This window comes from Astyanax mexicanus, chromosome 8 (assembly GCF_023375975.1).
Source record: "Astyanax mexicanus isolate ESR-SI-001 chromosome 8, AstMex3_surface, whole genome shotgun sequence".
In the NCBI taxonomy this organism is placed as follows: domain Eukaryota; kingdom Metazoa; phylum Chordata; class Actinopteri; order Characiformes; family Acestrorhamphidae; genus Astyanax; species Astyanax mexicanus.
Window position 1 is genome coordinate 17,241,277 of NC_064415.1, and position 19,736 is coordinate 17,261,012.

A 19,736-nucleotide genomic window follows, 5' to 3' on the forward strand; every position below is an offset into this window, starting at 1 on the left:
TACTGACAACATTTCTCCCAAATAAAAAAAAAAATACTGTCATTTGGAGCGGGAAATTTGCAGAAAATGATACATGACTGAAATAACAAAAAATATGCAAAGCATTCAGACCTCAAATAATGCAAAGAAAACAAGTTTATATTCATAAAAAGTTTCAGAAATCAATATTTGGTGGAATAACGCTGGTTTTTAATCACAGTTTTCATGCATTGGCATGTTCTCCTCCACCAGTCTTACACACTGCTTTTGGATAACTTTATGCCACTCCTGGTGCAGCTTGGTTTGATGGCTTGTGATCATCCATCTTCTTCTTGATTATATTCTAGAGGTTTTCAATTTGGTAAAATCAAAGAAACTCATTATTATTATTTGATTTTATTATTTTTTTTTCCCAGAGCAGGTGCATCTAAAAAAGAATATAATTGAAAAGTTACTTTATTTCGGTAATTCATTTCATTCAGTAAATTGCATTATGATTATGGGTTATAGCCAATAAAAAACCCAAACTCAGTGTCTCAGAAAATGTAAATTTTATATAAATCCAATCCATACTTTTAGCAGTGTACTTTGGGCAGTGTGTCTCCTTTTTATTCACCTGTTTTCTAATGCTCTCTCTCTCTCTCTCTCTCTCTCTCTCTCTCTCTCTGTCTCTGACTCTCTCTCTCTCTCTATGCAATGTTAATCTTCAGTGTGAGGCTCTTTAGTACTGAGAACTGTGTCTCTATTAGTGACGTGTCTCTGGGCTGCTGCTGTGCTCTGCTGGGCCGCTGGGCTGTCATGGTGATACAGCAGATTAGGGTGTGAACGTTACCGCAGGAGATGTGAAATGTGTGTCAGTGGAAGAGTATAAATGAGACTTCAGACGAGGACTAAATCAGTGCTACTGCTGTTAAACTCAGAGCTGCAGCTTATAGAGCACCAGTTTCTGCTGTAGGATCTTTAGTTCTCAGTTCTGATGCTATTTCTGGATAAAAGCTAAATTTATACTCAAACCTGTCAGTGTATATTCCCACATGAATCCCCTTATACATCAACAGCTACAGAGTGGAGAAATATGGAAAAAGGATTAACTGAGGCATTGAGCAAATAGAAATGCAGCATTCATTTCTCAAGAATGAAAGATGATTTTGGTGAATGAGGACCAATGATCCTTGTGTACTAACATTACAGTCATGACTATTCATACTGAGCTATTTACATATTCATCATATTAATGTTCCAAACATATATCTATAATTATTTTCCTGTAATAAAGCTTCTAATATTAATATCTGGTTTTGTACATGTATGTAGTGTTATGCTCACACATATGGACTTAATATTTCATTGCTGTATATCCATTAGTTATACAGTTGCATTTAATGTTGTTGTTTTGCTGTCTGATTTTCTGCTCTTTTAAGTCTTGATTCTTTCTGGTTGTGAGTTTGATGTTGCTCAACGATGTAACTAAACATCATTTTACATTACATTACATTTGGCAGACTTACAATAGTGAAGTACAAAAGTAATAAGTTAAAGGTAAAAACATCTTTAGATAGGGTCTAAAGGAGGTCAAAGGGAAATAATGGGATAGAGGAGTGAAGGAGGGGAAGAAGGAAATGAGGTTAGAAGTAGTTAGTGTGTTAGAGGTGTTAGGAGAGTAAGTGCTCCCTGAAGAGCTCTGTCTTCAGGAGTTTATTAAAGATAGTGAGAGATTCTCCTGATCTGGTAGTGGAAGGTAGTTTGTTCCACCATAGGGGAACTCTGTATGAGAACAGTCTGGATTGCTTTGTGTGAATGTTTGTTTGGTAAAGTGAGGCGACGTTCATTGGAGGAGCGCAGCGGCTGGGAGGTAGTGTAAGCCTTCAGGAGTGAGTGCAGGTAGGAAGGAGCTGTTCTGTCATCACCTTGTTGGCGACTGTAAGAGCTTTGAATTTGATGCATTAACTGGTAGCCAATGGAGCTCAATGAGCAATGGGGTGACATGTGCCCGTTTTGGCTGGTTGAAGACCAGACGTGCTGCTGCATTCTGGATCATTTGGAGTGGTTTTACTACGCAGGCCGGGAGGCCAGTTAGCAGGGCATTGCAGTAGTCGAGGCGTGAGATGACGACTGCTTGTACCAGGAGTTGGGTGGGCTGTTGCGTCAGAAACTGTCGAATTTTTCAGATGTTATAAAGCGCGAAGCGGCAGGATCGAGCAACTGAGGCCACATGGTGCGTGAAGGAGAGCTGGTCATCAACCATAACACCCAGGTTCCTAGCAACCTTTGTCGGTGAGAGAGAGAGAGAGTCGATGCTTATAGAGAAGTTGTGTTGAAAAGATGGTTTTGTTGGTATAACCAGAAGTTCACTCTTTGAGAGATTTAGTTGACGGTGATGCTCCTTCATGAGGATATGTCTGAGAGACACTGCAATATCCGTGCAGAGATTGAGTGATCTTCAGGTGAGAATGAGAGGTATAGCTGGGTGTCATCAGCAAAGCAATGCATTTAATCACTTTATACCATTCACAAATGAAATGGTTAATAAGAGTTCATTGCTGTTGCAATAACATGGCCTTGTTGCACAGTTTAAATCCTTCTTAAATGACAGAAAAAAATGAAACCGCACTGAATGTATTGATCCAGTGTTCTTGGCATCTCCCTTTTACAGCTCCATTTCATAATCCCAAATGTGAAATAAAGCTACAGGAACACAGCAATTAGAGACACAGTGTTCTCTGAACCGTAGCTGTGCATCTATAGATCACCATAAAGTAGGACTCTTAAAACCCTGATCCAGCTGACCTTGAGGAAAATGAGGCCAGCTGAGCTATAGCATGAAGATTCATCCCTCTTGAAGAACCCTCTGGGTTATATTAGGTGTTGGAGGGCATTTAGACATTCTATAAGATATACAGCGTCACTGTCCTATGAAAAACACTAATCTCTATTTTGTCTATTTTTAGTTTACTACATAATTTGAACAGACAAACTATCCCTTACACTGTCCCAAAATTTCTTAATGAACAGACCAATAGAAACTCCTCATAATGACCTGAAATAAACTCTTTTTACATTAACTTTCTTTGAACATTTACAAGGTTTTTTCTCTCTTCTGTAAGGTTGCTGTTTTGGAGATTTTGGAGTGTTTTTCATTGGACAGTGACAAATGTGTATTGATGGTGTGTGATATATGTGTAATGGTGGAGCAGACGGGAGGCGGACGTAAAAGCGAGTAAGACAGGATTTATTAAATAACATAAACAAAGAAACAAATAAGGAGTAAACGAGGAAATATAAATACATAAACAAACAGGGAAAATAACCAAGAACTAAACTAGACAGATAATAACTAAACAGGGCTGGGGATATATGCAAGGAAATAAACGTAAATATATACAAGAAATAAACAAGGAAACAAACTAGAGATAGAAACACGGAATAAACAGAGAATAACTGATAAACAAAGAACTATGGAGCGTGGAAAAACTACTATAAACGTGGCAAGACAAACGACAGAGGAAGGTGCAAAGACCGAAGACCAAACATAGACAAAAGGGTACTATTTATACTAATAGGAAACAATGAACTCCTGGGGCGACAGGTAACGAGGGGCGGAGCTACAATTTACAGACACGTGAGGGAAAATAACTGGGGAAACGCAGAAAACACAGGGAAACAGAGCAGGGCGTGACTATATGAAGACTGTTAGCAAATTTTTACAGCTACATGACTGTGCCAGTATGTGTGTGTATATGTTTGTTCTTTTATTGTTATTCGTTATTTATAAGTGTTTGTTTAGCACATATGGTCAGCACAGTCATAATGACTAGACATGGTTCCTTCTGAGGCTGTGAGAATTGTTTATTGGATAATATTAGGACCATTTATCTGTATATAATATCTCTAAAAATAAATCTGACTATGAAAAACAGCTGATCTTGCATACAGGCTACAATAATGTGGAAAGATCTGAGACTTTACATAATATTATACAGCTATTAATGATGTCAGTAAACATTTATAAAGGACTCCAAAGTTGTTCTAAGTTAGATTAATTAAATGAATAATGAATGGAAATGGACAAATAAACAGTTAATTGTGTTTTATTATGTCTTATAGAGAAAGACCAGTATGACTTTATTTGGATGGTCCATTAGAGATGCCTCAACTGACATTTAACCAACATTTAGCTGAATATTTACTTACTATGTTATTTTTCTTTTCTCACATGCATGGAGGCAGAAGGGCTATATAAGGACTGTATGCACTATATAACACCAGGGTCAAGGTATCCAGATGTGGGTATAAAAAGCTCATGATCTAATCAGCATCATTGCTCACTCCAAAGCAAAAACCTGAGTGACTTGTATGATGCAGTATTGTTGCACTGTAGAGGGAGAAACTAGGGAAATCCCTTCCCAGCTTTCTTCAAGGAACATTATTGTTTTAAATACTCCTTAAAGTCTAATTTATAATGTACAAATAGTTTTAAAATCATGTATTCAGTTGTATGTATCCATGCCTTAACACTGTTAAATGAAAGTAAAATCGATATATATATAAAAATATGTTAAAAAGGAAAAAAGGCTCGTGCTAATTCTGTCTCATGACTGTACATGTTGTTGGGGGTAGGTGTTACAAATATGAATCATTTGAACATAACAGCTGTCCTGTTTACAGCATTTCCTGATGACTGAACCAACAGAAATAGACACAAACATACACTGACACTGACAGGGCTCAGGAATGCCCACACCTGTATTAAGGTGCTATATTGTGATGCATTTTAACATTTGAAGCGTCATTATTTTTATATTTTCCAAATCCTTCTGTAAAGTTGTCATACAGTATAACTGGCACTTGAATTATTGTTGCTTTTATATTATTGCTAAATTTAAGGTACTTGAATTGTATGTTGTACCTTGTATCACTTGTATTACCTGAAACAGCTTTACCTTTCATACACACACACACACACACACACACACACACACACACACACCAAGAGGCCAAACCTTCAGCAATCAGAATGATTGCCCCAGCGAACGTCACACCTGCGTCAGAGACACTGAGAGAGAGAGAGAGAGAGAGAGAGAGAGAGAGAGAGAGAGAGAGAAATAAAGAGACAGAGAAATAGATAGAGGGGGAAGTGAGAAAGAGAGAGAGAGAAAAGAGGGAGAGAGACAGAGAGGCACAGAGAGATAAAAAAAGAGAAAAAGAGAGAGAGGGAGAGAGAGAGAGAGAGAGAGAGATAAAAAAAGAGAAAAAGAGAGAGAGGGAGAGAGAGAAAGAGAGAGAGAGAGAGAGAGAGAGAGAGAGAGAGAGAAAGAGGCACAGAGAGTAGGGGAGAGAGAAAGAGAGAGAGGCACAGAGAGTAGGCAGAGAGAGAGCGAAGAGGGAGAGAGGCACAAAAATAGAGAGAGGGTGAAAGTGAGAAAGAGAGAGGCACAGAGAGCAGGAGAGAGAGAGAGAGAGAGAGAGAGAGAGGCACAGAGAGAAAGAGAGGTGGCGCTGTTTCTCGGTCATATAGCGGAGAGAGAGCAGCAGCAGCAGCACAGGGCGGTGCTGATCCACCAGTAAGGAGGAGGAAGAACAGGAGGAACAGCAGGAGGAAGAGCAGCGCGGTCCAGCTGTTCCCTGAAAAACAAACGAGCACGCGCGCGTAAAATTTTTAATCCGGTACACGCGGCGTTCACACACACACTTCGCTCCGAGTCTCGAGCCTCCGGAGGAGAGAAGTGCGCAGATCAGCGGGAGCATCGTTTCAGCACCGCGGACAGCGATGGCTCCAGTGGCCTCTGAGCACGCGCAATTCGGTGAGTACAGCTGAGGGGGTCTATAGGGGCTCTATACAGCATTCACTGTGTGAAAGGTTGTCTCGAGAACTGATTTTGATGGCTGATTACTGTCTATCAACCACCTGGTGCAGTTGATCGATAGTTTATTGAAGACGCGCGTCCTGATTAGTTTGACGTGGCAGCAGTGATCTGTGTGGCTATATATGTAGAGCATGACGTCATTTTTACTTTATTATAGACTACCTAATGAATCCACAGTTGGGATTTACGTATCCTCAAATCCTCATACTGATCAGTGTATCGATACGTTATATGAGGTGTGTGAGGTTTGAGTCCATCTTTGGCACAGCTCCTCATGAGTCATTCTCACCCAAATCTGTCTGAGAAAACACTGGAACACACTCTGCTCACACACGGCTGGGTGTGGGTCTGGGCGGGTGGGTGGGTGTGAGAAGTGTGTAGTGTGTGACGCCAAGTGTGTGACATCAGGTTTATTCTTTGTTAAGGAGGTTTAGGTTTGGGTTAAGATTGAGGTTAAGGTTTAGGTTTAGGTTTAGGATTAGGGTAAGATTTGGCTTTTGTTTAGGTTTATTTGGGTCTTCAGCCAAGTTCACACTCTCCACAAAGGCTAAAAGGTACAAGGTATGTGTACAAAGCAAAGCAGAGGTGATGCGAAGGTTCAATTCCACTGAGAGGTGCACCCACCATGCAGTAGGAAATTTCCACTCTCGCCCAGTGCATGAGTGAGTATTACACCATCATCACAGTCAGCGCACAAGTAATCACACACTGCTGAGAACCCCCCCTCCACTCCAGTCTAAATACTAATCACAATGTCCGCCCAGAGTCTTTTCAGTCATACCCCAAAGCACTTGTCCACTTGTTCATAATTTATGATCCTGGCTGAGGCTTAGACAGAATAGCTGCTGGCAGATTCCTCTAGACGTGAAGGTACACTGCTGTTCTCAGGGTGTTCTGGCTTTCCTGACTCACAGCCAGCTACGTCATTCACGATATCTGGATATTTATGTGCTGGCACTTATGCAATGGCACAGTTTGCACTAACAATGCATGCACTTGAAGAAACAAGGACACAAGAAGAGTCTAAGTATGGTATAAGTGGTTATTCTGAGCAATGCAATAAAAAGTCCTTTGATTTTCTCAAAAAACTTAAAACATTTGCAGCAAATGACAAATAAACATTGAAACTTGAAGCCTGAAGCTGCACACTTTCAGATCTTTTCTTCCTAATCCTACCCACAAATGGGTGGGGTGTGGGTACCGGTTTTTATCCATTTATAACAGTCAGCATCACTCCTGATTACTCTTGTTTAATTGGTTCCTTAGTGTTTTAAAACCCTGATAAGGGGAGCTTTTGCTTGTCTGGAATAAAACCTATACCCTCGCCAGCCTTTTGCGTATAGATTTGGACACCCCTGTTCTAAAGTGTTGATATCTGAGTATCTGATGAGTACCAGATCAGGTTTATTGGTGGAGGAAAGAAAACCTGCTTCAAAAGACCTACAGCTGTTCTTCTAGAGTATATGCCTTTCTGCAGATTTCAACTTCAACCCAAATCTAGCTAAATCGGGTTTGGGTTGGATGATCCAAGGTTTGCAGGCAGGTAGCTCCTCACTGTTCTATGCCTTCACTAAATAACAATTTCTGGAAAATTTACTTTAAGAAACCTCCTATACATTGTTTTAACTTTTCACTTTAAAATTGTACCTAAAGAGGAAATCTCAAAATCCTCTGAACATGCGGAATGTTTTCTGGGAATACATTGAGAATTGTAGTTTTGTAACTTCGTAACACTGATGTGTTAAAGTGGACATTGTATGTGCTTAGTTGATTATACGTTTGAGTGCACAAAAAACCCAAGCACTGGAAAACTTTCCAACCAGCCTGCTAATGGTATTAAATAAAAAACAACAAACCATGTCATATATTCACCCTTTAGTTCAATTGTTTGTAATTTGTCAATATCAGTAAATCTAAGTTAATCACTCGTTGGTGTTTGTAATATACTTGTTAGCATTGTTTTGAGTTAAGCATTCTGACATGTGTGTGTATGTGTTTGTTATTCCCCACAGCGGAGGTCCCAGTGAGTGTGGCTGTGGTCAGTGTCTTTGGCCTGGTCTTCAGCGTCTCCGCCTTTGCATGGATTTGCTGTCAACGCAAGACCAACAAGAGCAGCACCAAAACCCCACCGTACAAGTTCGTCCACATGCTGAAGGGGGTGGACATCTACCCCGAGAGCTTAAGCGGTAAGAAAAAGTTTGCTGGAGAGAAGACTCCTGACCCCACCCAGGGAAAAAACAGCCCCAGTCCTACCGGTGGACGTCCTGCACTCCACCTGGACCTAGAGAAGCGAGACCTCAATGGAAACTTCACATTCAAGCCTCCAGCGGCACTCCATCCCAAAGTACGCAGCTCTCCAGACCTGGACATCCCATCCCCACACCCAGGGTTTGGTCAGGGGGGCAACCAGGAAGCCACCACCCCAGAAAGCAACCTGTCCAGCCAGACACCTACTCCTGCCCTGGACAAGCCCCAAGACAAGGAAGCTGGCCTGGGCACCCTGTTCTTCTCTCTTGAGTACAACTTCGAGAAGAAGGCCTTCATGGTGCACATCAAGGAGGCTCACGGCCTCTCCCCCACAGACGAGCAGTCCTTGACCTCTGACCCTTACATCAAGCTGACCCTGCTCCCTGAGAAGAAGCACAAGGTGAAGACTAGGGTTCTGAGGAAGACTCTGGACCCGGCCTTCGACGAGACCTTCAGCTTCTACGGGATCCCGTACGCTCGAGTCTCCCAGCTGGCTTTGCACTTCATGGTGCTGAGCTTTGACCGGTTCTCCCGCGACGAGGTCATCGGTGAAACACTCGTACCATTGGCTGACGTGGACCTCTCTGAGGGGCGGGTCCTCATGAGCCGTGACATCATCAAGAAGAATGTTAGGGTAAGGGGCGTGGCCTTAATTCTTGTGTTGCTTTAACTGAAGATTTAAGATTTATTAGAAAAACACACTTGAGTCCAAAAATGAACATACATTACTAAATTGTAAATAGGTTGATTTGTAGTGTTTTGCCTAAAAAACATGAATTCACCTTTAAGGTGAGTTTTAGGTTAAAAAAATAGTTCTTGAAGAACCTTTCTTCTTCTTTCTTCTTTAGGAGACCAGAATAGAGTCTTCTATGGCAAAACACCAAAGAATCTTGCTTCATGCTTTTAATATTAAGAGTGCAGAGTTTCAATTGCTGTTTTGGTAACACCTTTATTCCTTATTTACCTTTATTTATCCAGGTTTGTCTCACTGAGATCACAGATCTCTTTTACAAGGAAGACCTGGCCAAAAATTATTAAAAAGCAAAGAATTTTGCAACATATTTAAACAGTTGACTTACTATAGTTATACAATTGAACTTTTCTATAGCCTTAACAACCCATTTATCCCTAATTATATTATTGAGTTATAAGCACAGACTACTGTAAATTGTTTGGTAACCATTTAGTTTAGCATATCTTGTGGAGCCCCACAAGGCTCTATTTTGGGGCCTACAAAACTTATGTTATTTTTAGGGTTTTAGGGGGTTAAAACAGCTAAACGGCACAATATTTCGAATCTTGCGTTCATGCATTTTTAAGTTTAAAGGTTGTTCCAGACAAAAGTGCAGAACATAAAGGGGCGAATTCAGTACGAATTTGAGAACAGTGAATTGCAACACAACCAGGGAACGAAGACTGTGATTTATTGATGGTGAAAGAATGCTTTCTGTGGTTTCTATCGAGTGATTTTTCTTGAGGATGGCTGTAATTTGATAGTGTTTGTCAGGGGGCTTGATGTAGAGGCAGACAGAGAGAGGGTATAAGGGAGTGAGAGTGTATAAGGATTCTGGTTTCCTCTGTCGATAATGCAGCATTAGAACCGCTCAATACTGAGCTGGCGTACTGTGGGCAGCCGTTGACACACCCAAGAGCAGAAGGGCGATTACTGCTGTGTTTGTGTGTGTGTGTGTGTGTGTGTGTAAGTGTGCATGCAGGGGGATATGTGTGTGTATGTGTAGGACAGTGGTCAATAAAATGGCTTCTTTATGTCCCATTTAGAGACAAAAGATGGACGACTGGACCACAAGCATTTTTAATCATCCGTCTAATGGATGATTTAAAAAAAGCAGCCTAAGACTAGTGACTGAGATGAAACAGATTTGTACATATTTAAAATGTCATAAAATAAAAAATATATATGGTTTATATTTGGTGAAACTCCAAAAAAATCATTGGTCTGGAGAAGGATGGCATGTTTTTCTTCTGAAATGATGTGAAATGATGTAACAGTAAAGTTGTGGAATGGTGGTTCTTTTCAGCGGCAGGACATAAACTGCTTTCTTTTCATGGCTGGATGATTTATCTACTGACCAATTTGTCCTAGCACTAGGTGATCTATTGATTCGGATGCTTGAATGCTTGGTAGGCAGGGCATCGCTCAGCCGGTTGACACAGAAAGGCCTTGTATTAGACTGAAAAAAGGCAAAATAACTCTGTCAAAACACGGAGCAATCAGCAGCACTCGTGACGTGCCCCAATTTTGACAACATGATTTCAGCATTATTCATGGAACAATAGACTCCATTTGGCGTGGAAAGAGAAGCCATTATCGTGGGCTGGTGACTGCTGCTGAAAACAGTCAAACACAAGTAATTACATCTCATTGGCTGACAGACGTTTCGAGGCAGCACCAGAATTCTGCTTTGGGTTGCCATGGGTGATGGGATGCTGTGTTCACACATCATATAGTGAATACAGTGAAGGTAATTATCCATGCCGAGTCTCTTATTATACATACGGGAAGCCGGATGAGTCACATGGTTCTGGAAACAGCTGCAATAGGTGTCAAAAAAATGTGTTTCGTCTGCCGTGAGATGCGCTGCTGGAAACTAGAACTGGAAACACTCCATAATTCATTCACTGTTCACTACATAGTGTTTACTATACAGCACAATGACTGGAGGACCACCACTGAGAGTTTAAACACAGCCACAAAAAAGCCTGATATACTGTTTTTGTTTCTATTATTATGAATTATTATGGTTGTTTATGCAGCTCAAATATATGATTTTTTTTGTCTCTCTGTCTCTCTGTTCTTTATGTAGAGGACTACAGGGCGGGGAGAGCTGCTGCTGTCTCTGTGTTATCAGTCAACCACCAGCACCCTGACCGTGGTGGTCCTGAAGGCTCGCCATCTCCCCAAGACTGACCCCAACGGACCATCCGGTGAGTGTCTGAAACCAGGCTGGTAATTAAACAGCCAGCAAATTTTATATTATTAAGCAAAGAATTGAATCCACCAAATTGCCTCAGATTTGATTGCAATTTGGCATGATTATACAATTAAGGATTATTTTATTAGTTTTAATGCACAAATACAAATAATTCAAAGACTTGAGATGTCATCCTAATCTGAAGACTTCAGATAACTTTACAATCTAAATATTTAATATAGCTTCCTAATTTATCTGATACACTTCCTGATCTGAGGACATTAGATTGTTTCCTAATCTAAAGATGATGAAAAAAATAACCCTTTTTAAAGATTAAAGACATTTTACTAATCAGTAAATTTGAGACCTCTTTCTAATTAAAAAAAGATGAGATCCTAATCTGGATTTGACAAAGCTTCCTAATATAAAGGCATCAAAAAATACTTTCCTAATCTGAAGATCTGTGAAAGCTAGTCTATCTAGTATTCAGATATGTTCAGATAGAAATCTAAAGACTTCAGATTAGTTTCCTAATCTCATGATTTGGAAAGGATTTTGAATCTATTTGGGATAGCTTCCTAATCTCATGATTTGGGAAATCTTCCAAATATATGTTGGATATATACTTTTAATCTCACGATTTGGAAAACATTTCTAATCTATTTGAGAAAGATTCCTAATCTAATGATTTGGGAAATATTCAAAATATATTTGGGATAGCTGCATAATCTCACAATTTGGAAAATATTCCTTAATTTATTTGGGACAGCTTCCCAATCTCTGCATTTGGGAATTCTAAGTTCTAATCTATAGATTTGTGAGAGCATCCAAATCAAAATGCGTGATGTAGCTTCCTAATACGAGTTAATGGAGCTCAATCTTCAAAGACATTGTTGAGTCAAGTGCAATTCTAAATAATTTAAGTAAAGCACAATTATGGTGAAAGCAGAGGCCATGCATCTTTAGACTACTCTGTAGTGACTGAGTAAATGTCTAAGCTTTTGAATCTTAGGGGGGGGGGGTTAGAAAAACCCTGACCTGAGCCAGAATAACTCATACAGCTATTGTCACTACATCAGACAGAGCAATCTCTCTCAACTGCAGCCAGCGTTTCCTCTCTATCGATCCGGATATTGATCGCTGGCTGCCAGAGCTCAAAACACAGCTGCTTTAAGACAGAAGATTAGTCTTAACTATACACCCCCTTCTGATTTCAGTTTAGTTTAGTTCAGGTTGTTTTATTAATATGAAATAATTACTGTTTTTAGAAAGCTTGGTTTATAAAGTTTGAAGTGGAAGTGATTGTGGAACCATAAATTACACATTTGTGGATTCTCTACACATTTGTAGAGAAAAATTTGGCTGTGTAGATCTAGTCAATCTGGGTTTCTATTAACTAATACAGTGCAATTGGAAGTTAGTGTTCTCCTTCAAGCGTGTTGAACTGTTTTTGCATTATCAGCATTGTGAAAAGCGGTGCTTTTCTATTACCCTGAGAAGGCACAAAAGCTAGCCTTCTCCTTCACAGCTTGGTTGCATGGTGATGTGCTTGTGTGCCTGATCTTCTGATACTGACCTGGTCTTCTCTCTTTCTCTCTCTTTCTCTCTCTCTCTGCAGACCCATATGTGAAGGTGAACTTGTATCAGGGGAAGAAGCGCGTGTGCAAGAAGAAGACCCATGTGAAGAAGTGTGCACCGAACCCTGTCTTCAACGAGCTCTTTGTCTTTGATGTTCCCTCTGAGGAGGGTCTGCGGGACACCAGCGTGGAGCTGCTGCTGCTGGACTCGGACCGGACGGCGAGGACACCGCTCATTGGGCGCCTTCTGCTCGGCACCTCCTCCCCAGGAACTCCCGGAGAACACTGGCGTGAGATCTGCGACCACCCACGGAGGCAAATCGCCAAGTGGCACGCACTCTCCGAAGACTAGCTGAGTATGAGTGGGTTGCCATTGCAAAAATACCCAGGAACTGTCAAAATATGTGGGAATGGGAGTGGGCGGGAGTTAGGTCGAACTTTTACAGTGCATTTGGAAAGTCCTCGAAAATTAACTTGGCAATTGTGGAGTTCACAACAAGATCGATGCATTCAAACATCCGACAAAGTCATAAAAACAAGTGGTACACTCAGGTGAGCTCCATATTTCCTGAGTTTACAGGTGCGTTCAGATGGTCCTAGTCAAGTTGGGAAAGTTGGAAAATCATAACCACATTCTAACTACTAGTTGTTTGCATTAAAGTGCTCTTTGTCGTGTTTTTCTACTTTGACGTCTACTTTATTAGTTTCTGGGGAAACTTATGAACATGTGTCACTAAATGTATTGTAGCTACTAGTTGCAAATGAGATTGACCAATCACGTCGCCTGATGCAAAAAGAACAATGGCAAAAAAAGGTCTACTACATTGTCGTGGTATCAAAAAGTGCAAGTCATAAAACTGTTCTGTCATCATACTAGTGTTACAATTAGTAGCTATTTTGAGTAGACATCGCTAACTTGTAAATTTGTAAGATCGCTATGTATTTCGCCTGGATAATACGTGGTAATACGTACTCATAACTCATAATCTCAAGGTTAGGATACCACTTGCATTTATGACTTGGTTGGCCCGTTCATTTGCATATTGCGAAGAGTTTATGTGGACCATCTGAACGCTCCAGAACATCAGTGATGTCACCTGTCAGTCAATTAGTTCAGGACGGGGATTTCTACAGAGGGGGGAGCGCCGGCTTAACCCGGCCAACCAATGATTCCAAAGACAGTCTGTGGACACCCCATAACGCTTCTCGTCATATTTCATTCAGTTGATCTGATTGGTCATCACCTTGTGCAGTGCCGAATGTCATAAATGTCTCTTTTGCTGTTTGCTCTACTTAGTATCAATATTACTCAGATAAAAATGGTGGAAAAGAAAACAGGAAACAGTTACTATGATGCTGTAAATATAAAAACATGGATAATGATTTTATTTTTTAAAGAAGCTATCTGTTATTTTATTAAACTGTCTGTTTTTTTCTTTCCTTTTTGTACTTGATTTATTGATTTTTGGTTGTTCTTTTTTGCCTTTTTATGTTTTCTACGTTGAAGTGGTTCATATGTCATATTTCAGCCATGTGCAAGCAGCCTAAATTAGGCAAAACAAAACGAACAAAAAAAAAAACCCAGACTGATGTTTATGAACAAAGGACTGCATGATCTGACCTGAACTGAACTGGATGTATGGGAAGTGTCTGTTTATGTGTGAGTGTGTGTGTGTGTGTTCAGTTCTAACTGGAGAGAGATAGAGTTTACCTCTTCATTGTGAGCACAATGGCAGAATGTAATGTTCATGTATCTTAATATAAAACATCAAGTTGAAAAAGAAAAATGAAAATGAATCCTCTTTATTTCTTCGGAAGTGTGCTGGGTTTATATGAATGAAGCAGTTTAGCTGTTTCTGCTTCTGCGTCTCCAATGGAGTCAGACGTTCGTTCCCTGAGTGACGTCCGTTCATTTACTGCACTCAATTCAATAAGCATGGGTCAGCAGTCTCCACAGAGGACAATTAGAGAAAGAGACAGAGAAAAAGAGAGAGAGAGAGAGAGAGAGAGAGAGGGAAAGGGAAAGAAAGAGAGAGAAATGACGAGAGAGAGCTACTGTGGATGATGTAATGTTTTACTCTAATAATTCATAAAATAGCACTTTGTGGTTGGCTGCCAACTTTATGTCCCCATCTCCTTGTTTCCTCTCTCTCTCTCTCTCTCTCTCTCTCTCTCTCTCGCTCTCTTTTTCAATTAAATTTAATTAAATTAATTAATAAAATAAGGTTTTACTTAAATGCCTGTTTCAACACTGCTGCCAAAGCATGTTAACATGATATTTATAATGGAATACAATAAAGAAGACAATAATAATTAAATAAACAATGATAAAAAAGAGTAAAAAACTCAGTGTACATATTGTGGAGCATTTCTATTGGTCCATTCATCATGAAATCCTGACACAATTTACAATAAATCTGCCACATTTAATTTAATTAAAGCTAAAAATGAAAAACAAGACTTTCTGAATAAAGTAATTTACATTCTTATTTAGACTAACAAGACAAATATCATGAAAGAAAGGAATATTGTGTCTCATGACTTTTGTCATTTCCAACGGAAGCTAAAAAACACTACGATGACCTGAATGTGGATGTGATTTCTAAACAGATGACACTTGCCTGCTTACATGGACAATTTTACCCACTGCACTGTCCACTGTGGGTTGTAATTTCTTCTGAGATGTATTCCTTGTGTAGCTTAGAACCCAAAAACTTCAGCATGAACCTACCTGAGCCTGTACATGTTCTGTCTGAGCCAGACCTTCCCCGCCCCACCCCATAAACTGAGCCCGAACTTGTTTTAAATAAGACATTTTTTAGTGTAGAGCGCTAAAACTGATCTTTTTAACCTTTTTAACCGAGTTGTCTGAATAAAGTTGATGAACAGAGCAGCACAGAAGAAGCACAGGCCTATTATTTAAGGAAACTGTTTATTAAGAATATTACTACAGAGTGTGATCAGGTCAGTACTGCGTAATTATAACATTATTACTAGTGCAACTTTTTTTTTACAATTACAGTGTGATTTGTTACATTGCTATATTGTGATTATAACACCATATCTTTATATCAAACAAAATTAGCATTAAAAAAAGTAGCCCTTCATTGTTTATGGCATTAAACTTACCTTCTTATCAGAGTGACTTACAAGCTTATTCCTATAACAGAGGTGGACCAATGTAATGTTAGTATTCTGCCCCAAGGACTCTTATTGGTGTAGCGCAGCATAGTCACCCAGACCTAGAATTGAACCCTAGTCTCCCACATGATGTGGTGGGTCATTGGTAAGGGGTGGTGTTATCCACTGCGACACACCAACATCACAGAACATTTTACTGAGCTCGACTCAAAAGAGCCCAAGAAAAGCGATGGAAAATCTCAGCCCGACACGGCCCGAGTTCGGATATGGAATTGGGTTCTGGCAAAGAATATACACTCTAATTCCTGGAGTTGTGTGACCGCAGAGTGCACTATTGCTTAGTTTCTGTTCGTTTTTATACAAATTAGTTAAATTCCCACCCAATGTTTTCAGGTGGTCTAGGCATAGGAATGTTATACACGACTTTGGGACTGGAATGTTCCATCCATCTCAAGTCACACCCACTATCAGGCCTTAATAAAACTCTGATGATTTACATTGCCTGTCTTGCCATGAGCACACTGGCCAGTGTACAACCACACATATAAGATGGTGTGGGGGTTCCCAGACTGTGCCCTGATAGTTTATATACTGCTATCACAAGACTTTCAGCATACCAGTGTGCCACAGTTAAAATGGGAGTGGGTAAAGGTGAAGGTATCATTTTATGGAGAAGTGGGTGGGGCTTAATAGCTTAGTTGAGTTGGGTTAAGATGGGGTGGGTGCATGCGTTAATCACTGGTCCTCAACATATTTGGTTGCATATTTGGAGGAAAAATCTAGAAAAGAAAAAAATGCACTGTTTATATTTTTTGAGTGACATTTTCTTAGGTCATAGAAACGCACACACACTCACTGTCTTTTCTGCTGTTGAGGAGTGTACACACAGGTGTGTGTACAGTATGGTGTGAAGTACACTGTTCATCTGAGGTTTGGGATCAAAATGAGCTGGAGTTCTATTAGAAGCCGGTGATGTCACCCCTCCGAGCACGATGCTGTATCTGTGCTGCAAGATTTAATCCTCAGAACAAGTGTCAGACGCGCACACACACACACACACACTCACACACACACACACACACACACACACACACACACACTCATTCCAAATTTATCCTCAGTCTGCTTTTTTTAAAGTTCAGTACAGTCATATGAAATATTCAAAAGGAGCATTCACTAGAGAGAACAGCAGCACACACACAGAGCGAGAGAGAGAGAGAAAGAGAGAGAGAGAGAGAGAGAGAGAGAGCTCAGAGCTCAGAGCATTGAGGGAGGGAAAGAAGAGTGAGAGGGGAAAGCGCTGAGAGAGTGTTTTAGAAACAGTGTGAAAATCTTACATCAGACTGAGAACAGCATCATCTAAGGCCTCCTGGTACACTCGAACAAGCAGACATCCATGGAAAAGTACACACACACACACACACACACACACACAGTATTTTCTTAAACTTTCCACTTTACTAAAAGGATACATTTAGACCTGGCTAAAACCAGCTGTAACACACACACAAGTCCTGTTCACACCTGGCATTAAAGGTCAGGTGTGTTCAGGATACAGTACATCTAAGGACACGCAAACAGCATTCGAAGGTGCTCAGAGATGCATATAAACACATTTTTATTATAGATTTAAATGCAAAGCATCTTAAAGGATCCTGAACATCAAAGCACCGTCTTCATTAACCATGTCACTGTCCCTGCAGGAACATATGTAACAACAATAAGACCGCAGCTGAGCATGCTAACAACCTTAACAAACAAGCTCATTGATCAAAAGCAATACTCTTGACGGATGCACAAACATAACTAGATGCCTCACCTGGATTTGGTCTGAAGACTCCGCCCCTCCTCCAACGTAAATGATGCGATAAACCCAATCACAGGCGCTCACAGGTGATGCGTTTAAAACGGCAGGTGATTATTAGTGACTAGATAACCCAGGAAACAGACCTCATGTTTACTGAGGCCGAGATGTTAATAGTAAGGAGACCAGCCACTGACTGAAGTATAAATAGGAGTTCCCATAACGCTCAATTCAGGGACTGTTTACGGATAAAGTCCTGCTCTTCAATTAAAAGAGCCAATCAGTCGAGAGCAGCAGATGTATGGTGAGCTTGTTGCAGAAATCTTTGCAAGTATAGCAGCCATAACCATAAAAATAAATAAAAAATCACGTTTTTGAGTCTAATGCGATAAACAGTTCATGAGGTTGTTATCAGATTGTATCATCAATTTTAAAACATGTTTCTGCAACTGTAATCTGATCTTCAGTTTACTGTAGTTTGATGTCTTCCCATTCCCATTGGTATTGAATGTCAGGAAATAGCTGCCTGGGCACACTGTAAAGATGGCTGCTGAGTGAACTGACTTGCCTATAAAGACTTTGACTGAGGTAATTTGATCTTGCTGGTGTCTTCCACATGTGCATGCACTGCCTTGTGATGCTCTCACAAAGAGTGTCTGAGAGAACCTCTGAGAAAGGACACAGCGTGTGCGTTATTTTTGGCAGCGTTCTCTAAGTGCTCAGGGCTTATTTGCACTGCAGGTAAAGGCCTCAGATACTGAGCTACTGGGAGATGTTCAGTGTGTGTGTGTGAGAGATAAAAAGAGAGAGAGAGAGAGAGAGAGTAAGGGAGGAGAAAGAGTCAGAGATAGAGACAGAAATAGAGGTAGAGTGAGAGAGAGAGAGAGAGAGAGAGAGAGAGAGAGAGAGAGAGAGAGAAAGAGAGAGAGAGAGATTTTATGGTCTGTGTAGCTAAATGCAATTTAGAGGCAGCCGTATTTCACAGCACAGCCTCAGCTACTCTCCCGAGGCCAGGACAGAACACCATAAAGATAGGGGGAGGAGGGATAGAGAGAAAGAGAGAGATATAATCTTTCAGTAGAAAAAAAATGGGGAAAGCAGGAAAGATGATGGGGAGGAGTAGAGGAAGGAGAAAATTAGAGAAGAGAGAAAAAACTAGTCTGGGGAAGGAGAAATCAAATCATGATAGAGAGAGAGAGAGAGAGAGAGAGAGAGAGAGAGAGATAAAGAAAGTAACAGAGAGAGAGAAGAGGTGAAGGGGTGGGCTTTTTAGTATTCAGAATAGGCAAACATATATCAGTAAAAAAAGGATATAAATAAAAAAAAAGAAAGTCAGACTATTAAACTTCAGAGAGGACAAATGAAGCAACATTTTAAGCTGAGATAAGGGCCAGACAGAAAGTCTGACACACACAATTGCTTGAATGTTGCTCACACACTTATAAGTGTATGCAGTGCAGTGGATATTTGGCTGCCTTTGCAACTAAAAGTCTTAATATACTGATATCCATTTATCTTGGATTTATATATATATAAAATATATAAACATACATATAATATATATATATATATATAAACAAATTGTGGACCCTTTGTAATTTCATCATTTTTGCATAAATGTGTCATAAAATGTATATGATCATAATCCAAGTCAAGTGTATTGAAACATATAATGTGCCTTTAATAATAATAATACAAAAAATATGATAATTCATGTTTTTATTGAGAACAGCTATAAAAAACAAATAGTTCTAGTAGAAAAAGTATGTGAACCCTTGTGATAATTACCTCAAAAATGATAATTAGAGTCAAGTGTAAGCTTGTAAAGCTGGAAATGATTAAAAGGTAATTTAAAAGATTTTAGAAATTCACCAGTTCACAGTAGGGTCAACAATGAGTGTTGAGTGTTGAATAAGGATGTTCAATAAAGACCTAAAAGATGATATTTTTTGTGTTATTATATTACAGCCTTGGATGAAGATCAGGTCACATTTTCTGACTAATTTATGCAGAAAACCATGAAGTTCCAAAGGGTCCAAATACTTTTTCTTGCCACTATAGAAGTTCTCATTTGCCATCACTACAGTATATAACAAGAGCAGTGCAGACAGGGTTTGGAGTAAATCAGCACTCAGCTGTAACAACTCCTCCTAATGTTGCATGTTGCTTTAGCTGTGTGGCAGGAGGTTGT

General features: G+C 40.0%; 1 protein-coding gene across 1 annotated transcript; it reads left to right on the forward strand.

Moving 5' to 3' along the window:
- The first annotated feature begins 5,460 nt into the window (after positions 1-5,460).
- syt4 (synaptotagmin IV) lies at positions 5,461-14,393 on the forward strand. The gene is made up of 4 exons (XM_007250199.4): positions 5,461-5,780; positions 7,856-8,724; positions 10,916-11,036; positions 12,642-14,393. The coding sequence occupies exons 1-4, from the start codon at positions 5,747-5,749 to the stop codon at positions 12,950-12,952; spliced, it is 1,335 nt and encodes a 444-aa protein (XP_007250261.2). The 5' UTR covers positions 5,461-5,746; the 3' UTR covers positions 12,953-14,393.
- The last annotated feature ends 5,343 nt before the right edge of the window (positions 14,394-19,736 follow it).